The sequence below is a fragment of the Tetrao urogallus genome (assembly GCF_951394365.1).
Source record: "Tetrao urogallus genome assembly, chromosome: 19".
Lineage (NCBI taxonomy): Eukaryota > Metazoa > Chordata > Aves > Galliformes > Phasianidae > Tetrao > Tetrao urogallus.
This window is the reverse complement of record NC_136832.1, coordinates 6,920,707-6,936,582: the sequence shown is the minus strand read 5'-3', so window position 1 is coordinate 6,936,582 and position 15,876 is coordinate 6,920,707. Positions and strand designations below refer to the sequence as shown.

Genomic DNA, 15,876 nt, shown 5'->3' with positions numbered 1-15,876 from the left:
ACTAAACCACATTTCATAGCACCTCACCCAGACGCTGTGTGGGCCATGGTGCCTGAACATCGAAAATGACAGCTATCAGCAGGCACCACAGTCAGTGCAGACAGGTAGTGAGCAACTTAGTGCAAGTTCTGCTCTCAGACACCCTGTGTATAGTTGCTGAAACATCAGCACTGAAGGAACAAGAGCCAAGAAAATTCTGTCCAACAGCAGTGAGACTATTCACTGAGTTCACACGTAGTCTAGGATTTCTGTTTCCATCTCATTTTCACTTCCATCAGAAGGCTTGAAGTCTTCTTCTTCCTCCTCCTCTTCATCGTCCTCATCCTCTGCAGACTCATATGCCAGCTGTTCTTTGCCATCTTCACTGCTTGTTGTACTTGAGAAAAGAGCTTAATTAGGAAGGAAGAAAGGAAGACATGATGACATATCTCTCAGTACAACCTGAAGAAATTTGCAGTAAAGTTCATAAAACAGTGAAAGTAAGGCAGAAGCCTGAGGATCACAGTTAAGGCTGCACATGTGTAGTGGAAATGCTAAGTCAGGGCTTGAAGCAGTGACCAGTGACCACCTGGTTGGAAGGCAGGGCCAACCCAGGGGAGCATGACCAGAAGGGCTGGAGCCAGGATCCACCCCTGCCCAGACCTCATTTAAGCATTAGCAGTGGAAGCAAGGGTATCTTGCTGGAGATCCCTGCATACCTGAGGCCTTCCAAAGGTAAGCAGCTTTGTTTTGTTTCTGTGTCCACAGCTGCTGCATTTGGGCTTGTCCTCGTTTACTGCAGCTAAAGACCCTGCCATCCTATTATTGCTGTACTCTTCATCACATAGTGTTACAAACCTGAAGGCTATGATACTCAAATAGTGAAAAAGAAAACCTCTACTCTTAGCTGTTCCTAGTCTCCAACCCATGTCATGTGGCAGGACAACAGCCTCAGCTCTCACACTGTAATGCACAAGAGCATGGAACACCACAGGTGGTGAATGCAGTAGTGCTGCTTTCCCAGCACTGACAAGATCCTAATGCAGTCTCTGTGTCATCAGACAAGTGGTAATACACTGCTTGGCATTTTGAGGTTCAAAAGCATCCATACCAGGTCTTGTGGATCTGATTATCTGCTTTATCATCAGGGACATGCTATCTCGCAGATCATCACTAGTCTTTGGAAGGCACCATCCATCCCGCTCCGTGCATTCTGACTCTGTACCATCGTTCCGATGGATGATTTTTTGCAGGCTAAAAAGCAACAAAAAGAAGGTGAAATGTTAGCCTTCTGCACTCAGTTGCAGGCTTCAAATAAGACAGACTGTGGCTTACTTTGCTTTCCTTGAGCTGGAAAGCGTGTTTGGTTATTCATCTGTCGTATGGGAAAGGAAGTTTAGGTGAGAAGTCTGTCCTGTTTTTATTCAGAAGCCAAATACCTCTTAAGTTTCTGGTCAAGGAGAGTGAGAGTAATGAAGTGGATATAAACAGGCTTTGAAATCTAGTTCTAACAGAGGACTCGGCTGGCAGTGTGTAGTACCTTTCCACATTCAAGTCACAGAGTTGATAGAACATCTGGCGATAAGGGGGTAAGGCTCCTTCTCGGAAAATATAGACCGATTCCTAAGAGGAAAAGTGGAAAGGATTTAATGTGCATTCTGAGGTGTAACAGGGCAACTCTGGTGTAATGGCAGAGTACTGAGTAAACAACAAGGCACTTCTTGCACAGATCTGTCCCTAGTCACAAAACACTTACTATCCAAGCTACAGCTTCATCAGTAGCTTGTTACTGCATATCAGCAGTTTTGTTCTAGCAAAAAGGAAGAAAAAACCAAACAGGTTCCTATTTAAATATTCATTTTACCCTGCCTGTTCTGCAGTATGACCCGATAAACACATGGCAATGTTTTGCACTTCACTGCCCTTTAAGTTCTCCAGTTTTCTCAACTGAAACAAAGTGTTCATTGAGTCTAAGGCTGGAGCAAAACTAGCAATCCCCTGTAAGAAATACCTTCACAGAACAGCAGGTGAAGTTCACAGAATCACAGAATTGTAGGGGTTGGAAGGGGCTTCCAGAGATCATCGAGTCCAACCTCCCTACCAAAGCAGTTCCCTACAGCAGGTCGCACAGGTAGGCACCCAGGCAGGTCTTGAACATCTCCAGAGAAGGAGACTCCACCACCTCCCTGGGCAGTGACACGTTCAAATAGCAGCTCTTCAGGTAAACTTGTGACTTTCAACTCATTCACGTCTCAAAGAGAAACCCTCAACCTCAATGAATTCCGAAACAGAAAACAGTCCCTTTTTACAATGCTATTTCAGTATTCTGGTAAGAGAGTAATGCTTACCTTCAGTTTATACCTGCTGGAGGGAGGCTTTTTTGCACCAGATGCACCAGGAGTACCAAGTCCCTGCTTCAGATCGTGTACACTGACTGTATGACTTACTGAAAGGCAACAGAGACCTGATTGGGAACAGATTCACTGTGGCATTGTACTGTTGCCTCCCAGTGTTGATCCAGCGTGGCTGCTCAGCAAAAAGCAGATCAACCCAGCAACTGAGCATGCATGGCTGATCCTTAGGAGATGCTACCAGATAATCAATTGGTCACAGGAAAGATCTGAGTTCTAATTTTGGCTCAGCTGGAGCACAGGAGACTTCCCACTACCTGAGGGTAGGATGGAGTAAAACAAAGAAACAGCAGAGTCAGACAGTCCTCCAGCTCGACAGGCACGACATACCTGGCTTTTTGACAGTGATGGGCAGGCTGTAGTTATACGTGCTGCGTTTTGCTTTCACTGGCATATCATTGGGGGTGTAACCTAGAGGTGAGAAAAGAAAACCCACAGTGAACTGAGGATAAGCATCCCACAGAATATGCCTAGCTCAGTAACAAGTGCTGGACTACTGTGTGAAACAAAGGCTGATTTTTGGGATACGCCGACTTTTGCAAGACAGAGAGAAGTATCAGATAAAACCTTTTTGGTTGGAAAGAGGGGAAGATGTGATCTGATCATAACGAGATGACAGCTCTCTCAAGGGCTTATTATATGACCTCACAAAGTCCTTTCCCTCAACTTGCTCTGTACAAAAATCACACCAAAGGAACCCTATGTACCACAGCCTGAGTCCTGGTGTCCTGCACATGCAAGCAACAGAGTCTACTGCTTAGTGCTTCCCCTGAGCAAGAGTAAAGATGGCCTGCTGACATCATTTGGGCTTTGAATGCATGGAAAAGGAAAGTCAGACAGCTGTTCATAAGGTTTGGAATATGCCAAATGAGGGAAGAAATACTGCTTAGTGTAAAAATAAAGAAGTTCATGGAAGAACTGCAGGAAGGAATGAACTCAAAAGATGCACTCTCCATCACAGCAGACAGAGCAAAAGAGTTTGAAAACAAACAAAAATAAAAGAACCAAAGGATTAAGCATACAGCAGAGGTGGTCTCTGTGGGTCAGACCCTTTTACCATATTTCATTCCACAGCGAATTCGGAAGTCCAGCACTTGATAAATCTTTGCTTCAGGGTGTTTTCTAGGGTCATACCCAAACCTAACCCATAAGCTCCTCCAAGGACCTGTGATCTGTGTAAACAAACAGGGGGGACAAGTTGCAAATATAGTTGTATTGCAGTCTCTTAGAAAATGCTAATGTTTTCCTGCATGGTCCAAATCTACTTCCTTACCAGTTCCTTCATCACTTTCTACAACTCCTATTTACATACCAAAATTGGGCAACGTACTGAAGCCCAAATATTTGTGTGCCTTTAAAAATAATCTGCAAGGTCACAAGAATCTGTTTGGAAAGAAATCTGCTATCGTTGCCAGATGGACAATCAATTTGAGTGTCTGACTGTATGACAAAGTAGACCAGATCCAACAGAGCTAACAGCTGCTGAATCCTCCATGGTTATAACTTCTGTTCAAGAGGAAGATTTACTTTCCCTCTTCCTCTTACATTAAGCTCAGCTAGGACCTCAGAAACTGCAGAGAGCAAAGAACACCCAGGTGATCCACCCTTGCTTTCTGCTAACTCAGACAGGAACAAGGGCAGATATACAGACTTACCATGTAATAGGCCAAACAAGGCAGCAGAAGTTTCAGCTTGTCTGGGTGGACACTGATATTTGCTTTAACTGCATTTCGAGACCAGACTGGACGAACCTCAAAGAGCTAAAATAATACATAATATTTTCAGATACATGCTCCTCATTCAATTGCTTGACATGATGGTGTCATGCCTTGACAAGTTTTTATCCCACCCATTATTTACAAAAAGTGCAGCTGTTCTGGACACCAAACATTCTAGTATCCTGAGAAGTATAGCCCCTCTCATTTGAAGGATCAGAGAACAGAAAAAGCAAACGTTCTTTGCCAAGATTTCAAGTGACAGCTGATAGTGAACAGGAATCAAACCCAATGGCCTGGATTTGGAATCCTGGTGTAATTCAACAGGCCACACCACACTAACAGTATTATACACAGAACTTCACAATCACAAAACCTACAGATGACCCAGCAAGTAGTTAGGATTATAGCCATTTCCTGGGAAGTCAAAGAAAAGGGCTGCATGCAGTCTTTTCCTACACAGCACACCAGGGCCGGGTGCCCAGCCCAGCTCAGGAACATGGCACGTACTTTTCTCAGCTCCTCCTCCACCTTCCTATCCACAGGATTGGTGCACACTTTCTTCCAGGCCTGTGCAGCAGCATCCAGTGGTTTGGTTGGCACTTCATCATCAAAGTTCACAAAGATGGCATTGTTGGGGCGCCGGGCCCTGCTGAGGCCAATGAGGTTCTCAGCTGACACCTGGGGATTGTTGTAGCCATCCCTACAAGACAGGGCAAAGGACTGGTTTGCTGTCTGCCTATGGCACACACAGGCATGAGGATTTCATGGGAACATGCAAAAATGAAGTTTGTTTTCCAGATGACTGAGGAGAAAGGATCAAGCTGTATGAGCAGTGGGTTTTACTTTGGCCTCAGCTCCTCGTGGATTTTGGAATCACACACTTGTAACCACGAAGACTTTTGCGACATCAACGAGGAAGGGAAATTCCAGTTAAAAAAACGACACCATCCAAATGGCCAAAGTACCTCTGATGAAAGAGATCCCTTGTGCTACTCGAGAGAAACCCCCCAGGCAGTTTATCACTGATTTGTATGACATGGATTTGTTGCACAACAGGCTGCACATTCTCTCCTTGCTCTGCTGTTACTCCTGGAGTTCAGCAGGGTACAGGGACAGCATAACATGGAAATGCAATTATTAAGATATATTTTTCCCCTACGTGCTGATAAAGGATAGTAGTGAGAAAAACAAAAGCTGTTTCTTGTGGGAGATCTCACAGAATGTTCTTCAGGCATAAGTGACCATGGGCCTGGAGGGAACAGATCCAGTGAATGTGGTCAGAAGAACATATGGCATTGACTTCTCATAGCCTCCACACAGCTCCAGCCCATGGGAAGCAGGCAGAAAGCCACACTTGTGTATCCCATGTGACATGTTGTTTCCTGCAGGAAAAGCTATCACTTGTACTGAGCACTCAGTAGCAAAAACTAATGAAATGCATGAGGCATGTATTTAACGCTGGCCTGATGCTTTACGAGCTTAGATCCTGTAACAGCACTGGTGTCAGAATGGATTCAATCCATCTCCATATGATGAAAAATGAAACCTTAACTTGAAGATTTGCCCGTTGGAAGTATATATCAAACTAGAAAAATGTGTCACTGTCTTTCCATTCAAGAAACAACATGGACTATTTATTATAATGAGAAAAGGCACTGACCGGTGTTGGACATCTGGCCGATAGAAATAGTCAACAGGAGTGTCCAGTCGTGAGAAAATTGGGGGAGGGATGTACAGAGGCAATTCCCTATTGAAAAATTCTTCCTTCTCTGGCTTGAGCATTAGGACTTTGTCATACATGGAGGTTTGTTTGCCATCAGGACCAGAATGCATCGCGAGGTACTGGAAATCTGACATTCCTATGGGAAACAAGTCATAAGGAATCATAGAATTATACGAGTCAGAACGCTGTGAAGTGTGTTGTGAAGATAATGCTTCTCCCAGCACTCAGCTTTCAGGAGCAGGAGTCTGATAGATCTGTGCAAAGCTTTATACAGAAAGGAGGCTGTAATAATAGGTGTGATTTCCCTTCCAGCCTTAAAAGGAAGCCTTTCTCTTTCCCATCAGCCTTTAAGCCCCGAGGACAAAAACACCAGCATTACCTTGAAATTTGTAAACCGTCGTGACGATCCCCATGATTTCCATTTCAAACTGCACGTCCTGCTCCTCTGCGCCCACCCGCTTCCTCCCGGTCCTCCTCTTCACCTTGAGCAGCATGGCGGAGGCGGGGAAGCGGTTGGCGCACACGGGATGGCAGTAGGGGTCCTTGGGGCGGAAATACAGCTCCAACCTTCTGCCGGGGTCGGCGTAGATCTGCATCACAGACGGCACGCCGTCAGCTCCATGCCTTCACATCACCCCGGGGTCTGAAACGCCTTCCCACCACCTCCAGCACGGCGCCTCACCGCCCCGATACCCCGCGTAACCCGCAGCCCGCCTCCCTCACACGCGGCCTCCGGCAGCCCCTCACCCTCGACACCCCTTCCTCTCCTCCCAGAGTCCGCAGCATCGCGCCGACATCCCGCACCAGCCCCGGATATTCCACGCACACCAAACGCGGAGCGCTGGGCAGCTCCAGCACCCCCGAGCCTCGCTCCGCGCGCTGCCCGTCCGCCGCCATCGCTGCCCGGCCCGTCTCCAACCCGTCCCCGCTCCGTCCCCGTCCCTTCCCCGCAGCCGCAGCGCAATGGTTCCGCCGCACGGAGGTTCCGGGTCGCCCTTCGCTTTCACAGCGCGCTGTGCTTAAAGAACGGAGTGTGAGCGCTTTGGAGAGACGCGAGGAGGCTCTGCTGTGTGCATCTGTGTGCTCTCCTCCCCTGAGGACGGCCAAAGGCTGTAAGACACACACCTGCAGTCGGAGCTGTGTAGGAAGAGCAAACAGATGTGGAAGATCAATACTGGGAGATCGTTGCTTGGAGACTGTTTATGGGTTCTGCTCGCTTGGAGAAATGGACTTTGTCAGCTCCCTGGGGGGTGTGCACCAAAGAACTTTGCAAATAAAAAACCCCACTGGCCTGTACTCATAGACCAGCTGGGGTGTGCTTGGATAGACAGCTAAGCAGAAAGCAAGAGGCTCCAGTGTCAAGATTAGGGAAATGGACAGGGCAGACATGATAAACACTAACAAAACTAGCAGAGATCAGGAGGTAACAAATTATGAACCAATAATGAGATAGGAATAATGACAGAGAGGAAGCATCAGATAGATTGTGAACCTGGAGTACCCAACCAACAAGGAAACAGGGAAAGAATCCTTATGTTGGGGGTGTAGGTGATATCAGGCTATGATGTGTTTTTGGTTGTGTGTTTCTGCTTGCAGGACACCCACCATTGCAGTCACAAATTAAAACATTTTCACAATAGATCTGGTCTCTGAAGAAATCAGTTGGTTATTTCTCACTCCCACCATTCAGGAGAGCAGGGCTGAATTCACTACCTTGGAATCAGCTTGAGGAGAGCTCAGGAGCAGCAGCAGCAGCAAGAGATGGTGAGCTCACAGAATCACTGAATGTCTTGAGCTACAAGGGACCGATCAGGATCATTGTGGCCAACTCCTGGTTCTATGCTGGGCCACCCAAAAATCAGACCATGTGCCTGAAAGTGTTGTCCAGATGTGTAGGCACAGCTGCACCCATGTCCCCTCCCCTGTAGCTTTTGGCACCCATTCTGGCTCCCTGCTAACCCTGGTGTCCCTCGCTGTCCCCTAGGGTGTGATGCAGGGCACCATTCCCTATCTCAACACCACCATGTTTTCTGGGCTTATGCTCCTCCATCTCTATCCTCCTTCTCTTCTCCCTTTGCTCAGCCTTCCCGAGAGATTGGGGGTGCAAAACAGAAGGGTTAGTCTCCTCAACAACTGATGCTGCTTCTCGGGCATCCTATACCCAACGCTGCACCCTATTCATCCCATAGCCAACGCTGACCCCTGAGCATCCCATGCGCGGCTCCGGCAGGCGCTGGCAATGGGCCGCTCTCGTAGCGCCCCCTGGCGGGCATAGCGCGCACTGCAGCGGAACCTTCCCAGATAAAGAACAGAAAGCAGCTGATGAAGTTCTGGTGAGTTCTGCACAGGTGAGTTCTAGTTTCTCTGGCCTTGGGCTTCACGTTGGTCACGTGGCTTTAAGTGTTTCTCTCCGCGTTTTTAAGAATATTTGCAGTGTTTTTTCTGCCTGAGCAGAAATTCTTACCCAAAAGTGGAGTGCCTGCAATGTCTCTCCTTTGTTTGCATTACATTTATAAGACCACAGCTGTCTTTGAACTTTCCTTTCATTCCCCACCAAACCAATCTGATTGTGCTCACTGAACACTGGAAAATTACTAAGTGGAAACAGATGAAGGGTAAATACCCTTTGATACAGCAGCCAGGGCGCTGTGCACCAAAGCTTCATGCAGCTGGCCATGGGCACAGGGAGGATGTTGGTATGGGACAAGGTTGTGAGCATCCATGGTGTTGTAAAGTTGGGAATAGCTCCAGGTACAAATCCTGGGTGACAAATTCTGATCCTCTGCTTAATTCCTTGGTTCAGAGCTGTAGCTCACAGCCTAGCTTGGTCTTTGTGAAGCAGAGACTTGTGGCCATAAACCAGTGCAGAATAACCTCCTTGCATTTATTATTATTATTGTTGTTGTTGTTGTTAACTGGGGAACATTTCTCTAAGAGATTTGTGTGCATATATTATAATTATCTATGAGATGTTTGTTATAAGTGTGAATGATTAGAATCCGGCAATATCCAGAGGTACAGATCAGGATTGGGTCTGTCCTGAGAGGGATCACGCAAGGCACAAGCAAAAACAAACCTTGAGCCAATGATGCACTGATGCATCATTAATTGACCCACTGCTGTCAGGGGAATGTGCTTTGCCAAGAGACTAGATGCTGCTTCCTGCCTAACTGTAGTGATAGGGAGTAAACCGTAATGACAAAGACACTCAGAAGCCAAAATGCCTCAGTTGCAATCAAGCCTTTAATGAACTCGGTCTGTCTTTAAAAGGCGGTTTTGCTTGGAGCAGCTCCACAGTCTACGATGTCTTTGGCAGATTTAGATAGACCGAATTCCAGTAGTTCACATATGGGGTTCTCAGATTCTGTTTCACTGAATCAGAGCTTATTTTATTGTTGATTTCCAGGTAGTAACCACCCTCAGTGGTGTAGGCCGGCCAGGTAACAGGCACCTTTGAATTCCCACTGTTGGGGTCGCTGGGAAAAAAGAAATAGAAGTTTAGTTTTATCACGGCAGATTTGTGTTCTCTGTGGATCTTATCTGTGCTCAAGTAAGGCTTTAAGTGAGTGCAAGGAGAGACTTTGAAATTTAGACAAATGATAGCAATTCTGCCTGCTAGGAGCAACTTGCCAACCTGCATTCTCCCCCTTTGGTTCCCACTAGCACTGGCCCTGGCTGCACAGAGCAAACTGAACTCCTGCCCCAACTCCAGGGTTCAGAAAGAAATGTCATCAGAAATTTTAAGCAGAGATCACAAGTCCTGAAAATGCTTCTGCTGTTCCCAGGTGTTCTTTGGATGAGGAAAGCTCAGAGCAAACTCTAGCACTGGGAGACATAGAGCCAGGTTTGCAAAAGTACAGAGGGCACTCTGCTTTTGAGAATTGCTTCTGAGAAGTTAATAGACAAAAGCAACAGGTTGAAGTGCTGCAGCAAGCTCCAAAGGTGGAACCAGGATCGCTTACCCAGTCTTGGCAAAATTGGTCCAATAAGCAATCATGGCAGATGAGACTTTCCTGTGCTTGGGTAGGTAGCCTAGAGGGGTGGCAAAGGGTTTCCCAAACACGTACTGCAAGTCATCAGCGTGGTCTGCCCCTACCCAGCTTGGATAGATGGGCATTCGAGATGGCTGGGAGAACAAATAGCTGTATGTCTTGCCAGTCCTGGGGAAATAAAATAGACTTGATAAGCAACCGTGAGTGGGGAGCAGGAAAAGGAGTGTGGATTTGTAACTATGCTCCAAACGCTGATGGAGCCCTTCATGCTGGGAGTAGCATTTTGGTTCCCAAACAAACTCTGAGCTCCTACCAATGCTGTGCTCCTCACCGGGCATTCTGATGGTGCAGGTTTAGTGCCCACTGCGTGGGAATCAGGAAAATGTAGTCGGTAATCAGGTCCACCACTGTTTTCTTCATGACTTCTTGCCCTGGGTTGTCACCCCATGTCTCTGTGTAGAGATTGTACGTCAGGGTGGCTGCTCTCTCACCCCTCTCTGCAGTAAGTCCTTTGACCAAGTCATAGAACTCGCTCCTGAAAAGACAAGAGGTATGAGATAATTGAGGACCAGCAGCTCGAAGAGGAGCGTAGAAGTTGTCCCAGCTCCCTTTGATGTTTCACATCCAACACCTGTGGTTGGCAACTGTTTGGTGAAGTAAAAGCCGGGAGTTTCAATCCAGGTCTTAGATGGAGAGACACAACTTTCTCAGCAGAACCGCTTGGGTTCCAAATGGGCCATAAGCTCTTTTAGTCCTGAAAGAGAGGTCTTATGGACCAGGCACCCAGCATTTCTGCATGAACACACTCCACACAGAGAGCATCAGGGCTGCCATGCTTGTCTCTACTGCTGAGTTCAGGGGTATCTTAAAGATATTTGGAAGGCTTCCCCACTAAATTAGATCATTTTCTTGAAGGCTCTGGGCTTGGCAACACATGCCTTGGGCACCCCAGCTTGGAGTGACATCCTGTGCTGAAGATAGTGCCCCTTCCAGTCTTTGGTGTTTGGGAATATGTTAAAGTTTCTCTTGATAAGGCTTTTAGGAATGTCCTCTTACGCAGTCATTTTCCCTAATGGACGGTTGATAGCAGGTATATCAACGCCAGCAAATAAATGTCCATCCATGTCATTGACCCCAGCAATGTAGTCAATGTCAGCAGCATTGGCAAAGAGGTTTTCTGGCATGTCAGGGAGGAAGTCTCCATCAACAACGGGAGTGATGGTGAGTGTATGAACCACGGGACCTGCAGCAGGAAGCAAATCCAGAATCTGTTAGGAGCATGGAAAAAACAGCTGTGTGGCCTGGCGTATCTTATTTGCTTAAGAAAAAAAAAAAAAGATGGATGTTGTCAGTTTGTTGTTGTCTGTAAGCTGTATTCTGGAATTCCTCTTGCTGCTTTCATGAAACATCGCAGAACAGAAAGCTACTTGTTCTGGAGCTAAGGCACAATCCCTAGACAACTCCTCTGCCACCACTGCCATTGCACAACCAACAGCATTCACTCAGCACAGTGTGCACCTGTCTGTGGAGGAGTGACTGCAAAATCTGTCATTGTTGTCCCCTTACTGAATGACACAAGCACTGTTTAAATACTTCTGGCAATCACCCCAGTACCCCATTGAAGGCTTAGTGAACTTTTTGTGCATGGAGGACACAGCATAGGCTGGGGAACATACCAGACAGGGAAGTCAGTTCCAACTGGAAGGCCAGTGTCACGTCTTTGGGGTCAGTGGCACGGATGCAATTGGCCAAGACTGTGGTGTTATCTGTGGGGCAGCCCACTTTCTCTCCAACCTGCAGAAGAAGAGAGAGACAAAGCTCATGGCATTACTCCCTGAAGCCAGGCTGCATTCCCAGCTTCCCAGAGGAGAGCTTGGTTTTAATCTCAAAGATTCGTGTTTCCAGAGCTCTGTGTTTGGCAGCATGGCTCCTGCGAAATCCCATACTTGCTATGCTCTTTTCTATGAAATCTCATATTTTTTTCTGTACCCTCAAGTAAGACTTCAGCTTCAGGATTGCTGCCTGGAGTGACACAGCCACGATCCAGCCAGCCCAGGTAGGTGTGCAGGCCACTAACTGTCCCGTGTGCCAGCCTCCCCCTGTGGGTTGGGGTCCCTCTGCAGAGGTGCACGTTACCTTTTTAGCCCAAGTGAGTGGGTCCTCTTGGATGACCCAGCTGCACAAACCGACACCACTTTGGCTGATGGCTCTCTTGAACAGACCGGCATTCTTTGGGGACAGCATCTGCAGCACAAAATAGCACAAAATAGAGAGTTTCATTCATGAAAACATGAAGAAACAATTCCACGCCAGAGCTGGCCGATCCCCCTCACAATTTGTACACAAGGTCCAGGGAAGGAGCCAGCTCTTGTTATACGTAAGACTCAGCAGTTGAAGTAAAAAGGTGGTATGATGAGAAGGAGAGAAGAGGAGGAGAGCAAGGGGGTATGGCATGCATGGAGGAAAGCATCAGAGTGCCAAGGGGGCTGGTTTGCCCATTTGCAGAAATGAGAAGCAGCTATAGTGTGGTCTAACAAGGACAACAGACCTGCAGGGAGACACTAGCAGCACCAGCTGACTCCCCAAAGATGGTGATGTTGTCTGGATCCCCTCCAAAGGCCTTGATATTCCTCTTCACCCAGGCAATAGCCATATGCTGGTCCTTCAGCCCATAGTTCCCTGAGCAACAGAGGGTACCCACCATTCATTCAGGGCAAAGGTGGGGAGCTGGGCAGGGTCCCCTAAGAGGGAGCAACTGTGGTACCTGGCATGTTTTCGTCTCCAGTGCTGAGGAAGCCCAGGGGTCCCAGACGATAGTTGAAGGTCACCACAATCACATTGCCCCGCACAGCAATCTCCTCACCATCATAGAGGTAATTGTCAAGGAAGTTGGCTCCCTGACCCCCTCCAAGAAGGAAGGCACCACCGTAGATCCAGACCATCACTGGCAAGTTGGTGGAGACTAGGAGGTGAGGAGGAAAAGCAGCGTGAACCACTACACAGCCAGAAGGTGCTGCCTACTTCCATGCCCATTCACTGAGCACTGCTCCACTTGGGCATGAACCTATTGGGGCTGACACAAATGCCCCTGTCATCTTCATTGTCATCTTACCCCACCACAGGAAAAGCATTGGAAAAGCATTCCCAGGACAACAAACCTATGTGGGCTTTCCCTATTGGCAGACATCCCATGCAAATTACTCTCTTTTCTTGACAAGAAAAGAACTTTTATATCTCTACTAGAGTGTAGGACAGTCATTTGTCCAGAAAGGGTTGTCTCCAATTCAAGGACATGATGCTTTGTGATAGCCTATGGCCAAGAAAATCTCTGCTCTGTAGAAGAGGCTGCAACTCCCAGTGGAATGCAGTTGGGGAACAGTGGCTGAAATCTCTCCTACCCTTCCCACTGAAAACCAGTGCTGTGCTTGCTCGCTGTGGAAATGTAGCTGTTGAGGGATGCCCCAAAGCAGTTGATCCACAGAAGGCAACTAAGAATCTCCTCCTCAGGTCTTTGCCAAACACATACCCTCTTTCCTCCCTTGAGGGATCCAGATGTTCAGATAGAGACAGTCCTCTTCCCCACGGACATCAGTTTGTGCAACCGTTGTCTGCATGCAGCGTCTTTTAAATTCTGTTGTTTCCAGTGTTCCTGAGAGAAGAAAGGGAATACAACAGGTCCTGGTTAGAGGTGTCAGCTCTTTTGGTTGTAGGTTCTGTCCACCCATCTTCCCCTCTGTAAGTCCGGCAGGGGCAACAAAGCCTCCCCATCCACTGTTGCGGAGCGAGTGGGACCCTTTCCCGTGTGAACTAGCTCCTGCCAGCAATGGACTAAAGAGACAGAAGTTAAACAAAATAAACCCAAAGCTCGATCTTACCTTCCCAGCCAGGATGAGGCTGGGGGTCGTACAGTGTCTTTGGTGGGGCAGCAAAAGGGATCCCTTTGAAGATATCCACATAGCTCCCCAGGAGTCCCCGTCGTTTATTCTCGCCTTTCACAAAACCTCCCTCGGTGAGCACCACACCAAGCTAAACGTGGTACCATCGAGAAGAAAGTAAATCCCTTGCAATCCTTCATGTCTGAGGCTTCTCATGTTGCCAGCACCCACACCTTCCCATGGCTGGAGGGTCCCCCAACACAAAGCGACTCACAGCCCCCTCCCCCCAGCCATCCTGGGATTCCTGGTGGGAAGCCCACAGGTAGCTGCTGCCAGCGATGTGCCCACGCCAATGTCCTTCATGTTGCCCTTCGGAGCAGACAGCCAGCAGCAATATCTCTGCTCTTCCATGTGTACATGGTAGACTGTGAGAACCTACAGCCTTAAGATTTAAGCCAAGCCAGATCTGATAAAGAACTGTGCAGGACGCTTTTGTGAAGACACCAGGGACAGCCTTTTCAAAAACAATACCCTGCCTTTGCTGTCACTGTTTGCAGGCCTTTTTCATGAGCAGACATTGGAGAAATTTGCTCATTCAGGCAAGAACAGGCAAAAAGTCTTAGGAAGCTGTAAGAAATGCCTATGTACTTACTGTCGCAGCCTGTGCCACCCCGAGGCAGCAGCACAAGGCAAAGCTCAGAATCGCCCAGCGAGCCATGGTGTGCACCTGAGGAGCCTGCCTCCAAACACAGCCCAACGTATGTATATATAGGTAGCAGTGCAGCTATGTGCCAGTGCCATTACGCAGTTTTTGCTCTGAGTTGTGCTGTGTAAGTCCTTGTACGTAAATAGGCCAAGGCTAAACCTTGGCTGAGGGAGGCTGGTGTCACAGTGTGGGAGCCCTGCAGGTGTTGCTTCTATGGGATGAAGGCCATCCACGTGTAAGGAAATATCTCAATCTGACAAAATTCAGATAGTGAAAGAGGATCGAATGCAACGGCCTGGATTTGGAATCCTGCTGTAATTCAATAGGCCACGCTAACAGTATTATACACAGAACTTCACAACCAAAACCTACAGAGGAGCCAGCAAGTAGGACTGCAACCACCTGGAGGAAGTCAAAGAAAAGGGCTGCATGCACTCTTTTCCTACACAGCACACCAGGGCTGAGTGCCCAGCCCAGCTCAGGAACATGGCACGTACTTTTCTCAGCTCTTCTTCTAGCTTTCTGTCCACAGGATTGGTGCACACTTTCTTCCAGGTCCGTGCAACAGCATCCAGTGTTTTGCTTGGGACTTTTTCATCATCAAAGTTCACAAAGATGGCATTGCTGGGGTAGAGGACTGGGTTTGCTGTCTGCCTATGGCACACACAGGCATGAGGATTTCATGGGAACATGCAAAAATGAAGTCTGTTTTCCAGATGACTGAGGAGAAAGGATCAAGCTGTATGAGCAGTGGGTTTTACTTTGGCCTCAGCTCCTCATGGATTTTGGAATCATGTACTTGTAAGCTGTAACTTAAAGACTTTTGTGATACCACTGAGGAAGGGAAATTCCAGTTAAAAAAACAACACCATCCAAATGGCCAAACTACCTCTAGTTGTCTAATGAAAGTGTTAGCCTGTACTACCAGAGAGAAACCCCTCCATGCAATCGATGCTGATTTGCAGGAGATGGATTTGTTACACAAAAGGCTGCACGCTTCTGTTTTTGCTCCACTGTAACTCCTGGAGTTCAGCAGGGTACAGGGACAATGTAAGATGGAAATGCAGTTATTAAGATATTTTTTTTCCCCTCTAAATGCTGATAAAGGAGTGCAGTGAGAAAAGCAAAAGCTGTTTCTTGTGGGAGATCTCACAGAATGTTCTTCAGGCATAAGTGACCATGGGCCTTGAGGGAACAGATCCAGTGAATGTGGTCAGAGGAACATATGGCATTGACTCCTCATTGCCTCCACACAGCTCCAGCCCATGGCAGTGGCATCACTCCAAAATCTCACATTGATCTTGGTGAGACTCAGGAGCCTGGGTAGGGATTCCCGCTGCAGGGTCACCCCCTGCACTGTTCCCTCCTCTGGTTGGGGCTGAACTCCTGGCCCTACGAAGGCACACTTTCCTGTTTCTCACAGTGCTCCCCATCATCAGGTACCCCATACATAGCAGTGTTTGGGACAGCTC

At 47.8% G+C, this 15,876-nt stretch overlaps 2 protein-coding genes across 2 annotated transcripts; both read right to left on the bottom strand.

Annotated features, from left to right (window-relative positions):
- Positions 1–228: 228 nt before the first annotated feature.
- On the bottom strand, positions 229–6,728 carry GTF3C5 (general transcription factor IIIC subunit 5; the record flags this gene model as incomplete). The annotated part of the gene is made up of 11 exons (XM_079544802.1): positions 229–389; positions 1,091–1,233; positions 1,520–1,602; positions 2,328–2,425; positions 2,721–2,801; positions 3,448–3,562; positions 4,046–4,150; positions 4,616–4,808; positions 5,769–5,967; positions 6,211–6,421; positions 6,579–6,728. 11 exons carry the CDS (start codon positions 6,726–6,728, stop codon positions 229–231), a joined length of 1,539 nt encoding a protein of 512 aa, XP_079400928.1.
- Positions 6,729–9,129: 2,401 nt separating this feature from the next.
- Positions 9,130–14,416, bottom strand: CEL (carboxyl ester lipase; the record flags this gene model as incomplete). Its single annotated transcript, XM_079544705.1, has 11 exons — positions 9,130–9,307; positions 9,794–9,991; positions 10,155–10,358; positions 10,880–11,066; positions 11,500–11,617; positions 11,960–12,067; positions 12,372–12,502; positions 12,588–12,785; positions 13,350–13,472; positions 13,699–13,849; positions 14,351–14,416. 11 exons carry the CDS (start codon positions 14,414–14,416, stop codon positions 9,130–9,132), a joined length of 1,662 nt encoding a protein of 553 aa, XP_079400831.1.
- Between the last annotated feature and the right edge of the window lie 1,460 nt (positions 14,417–15,876).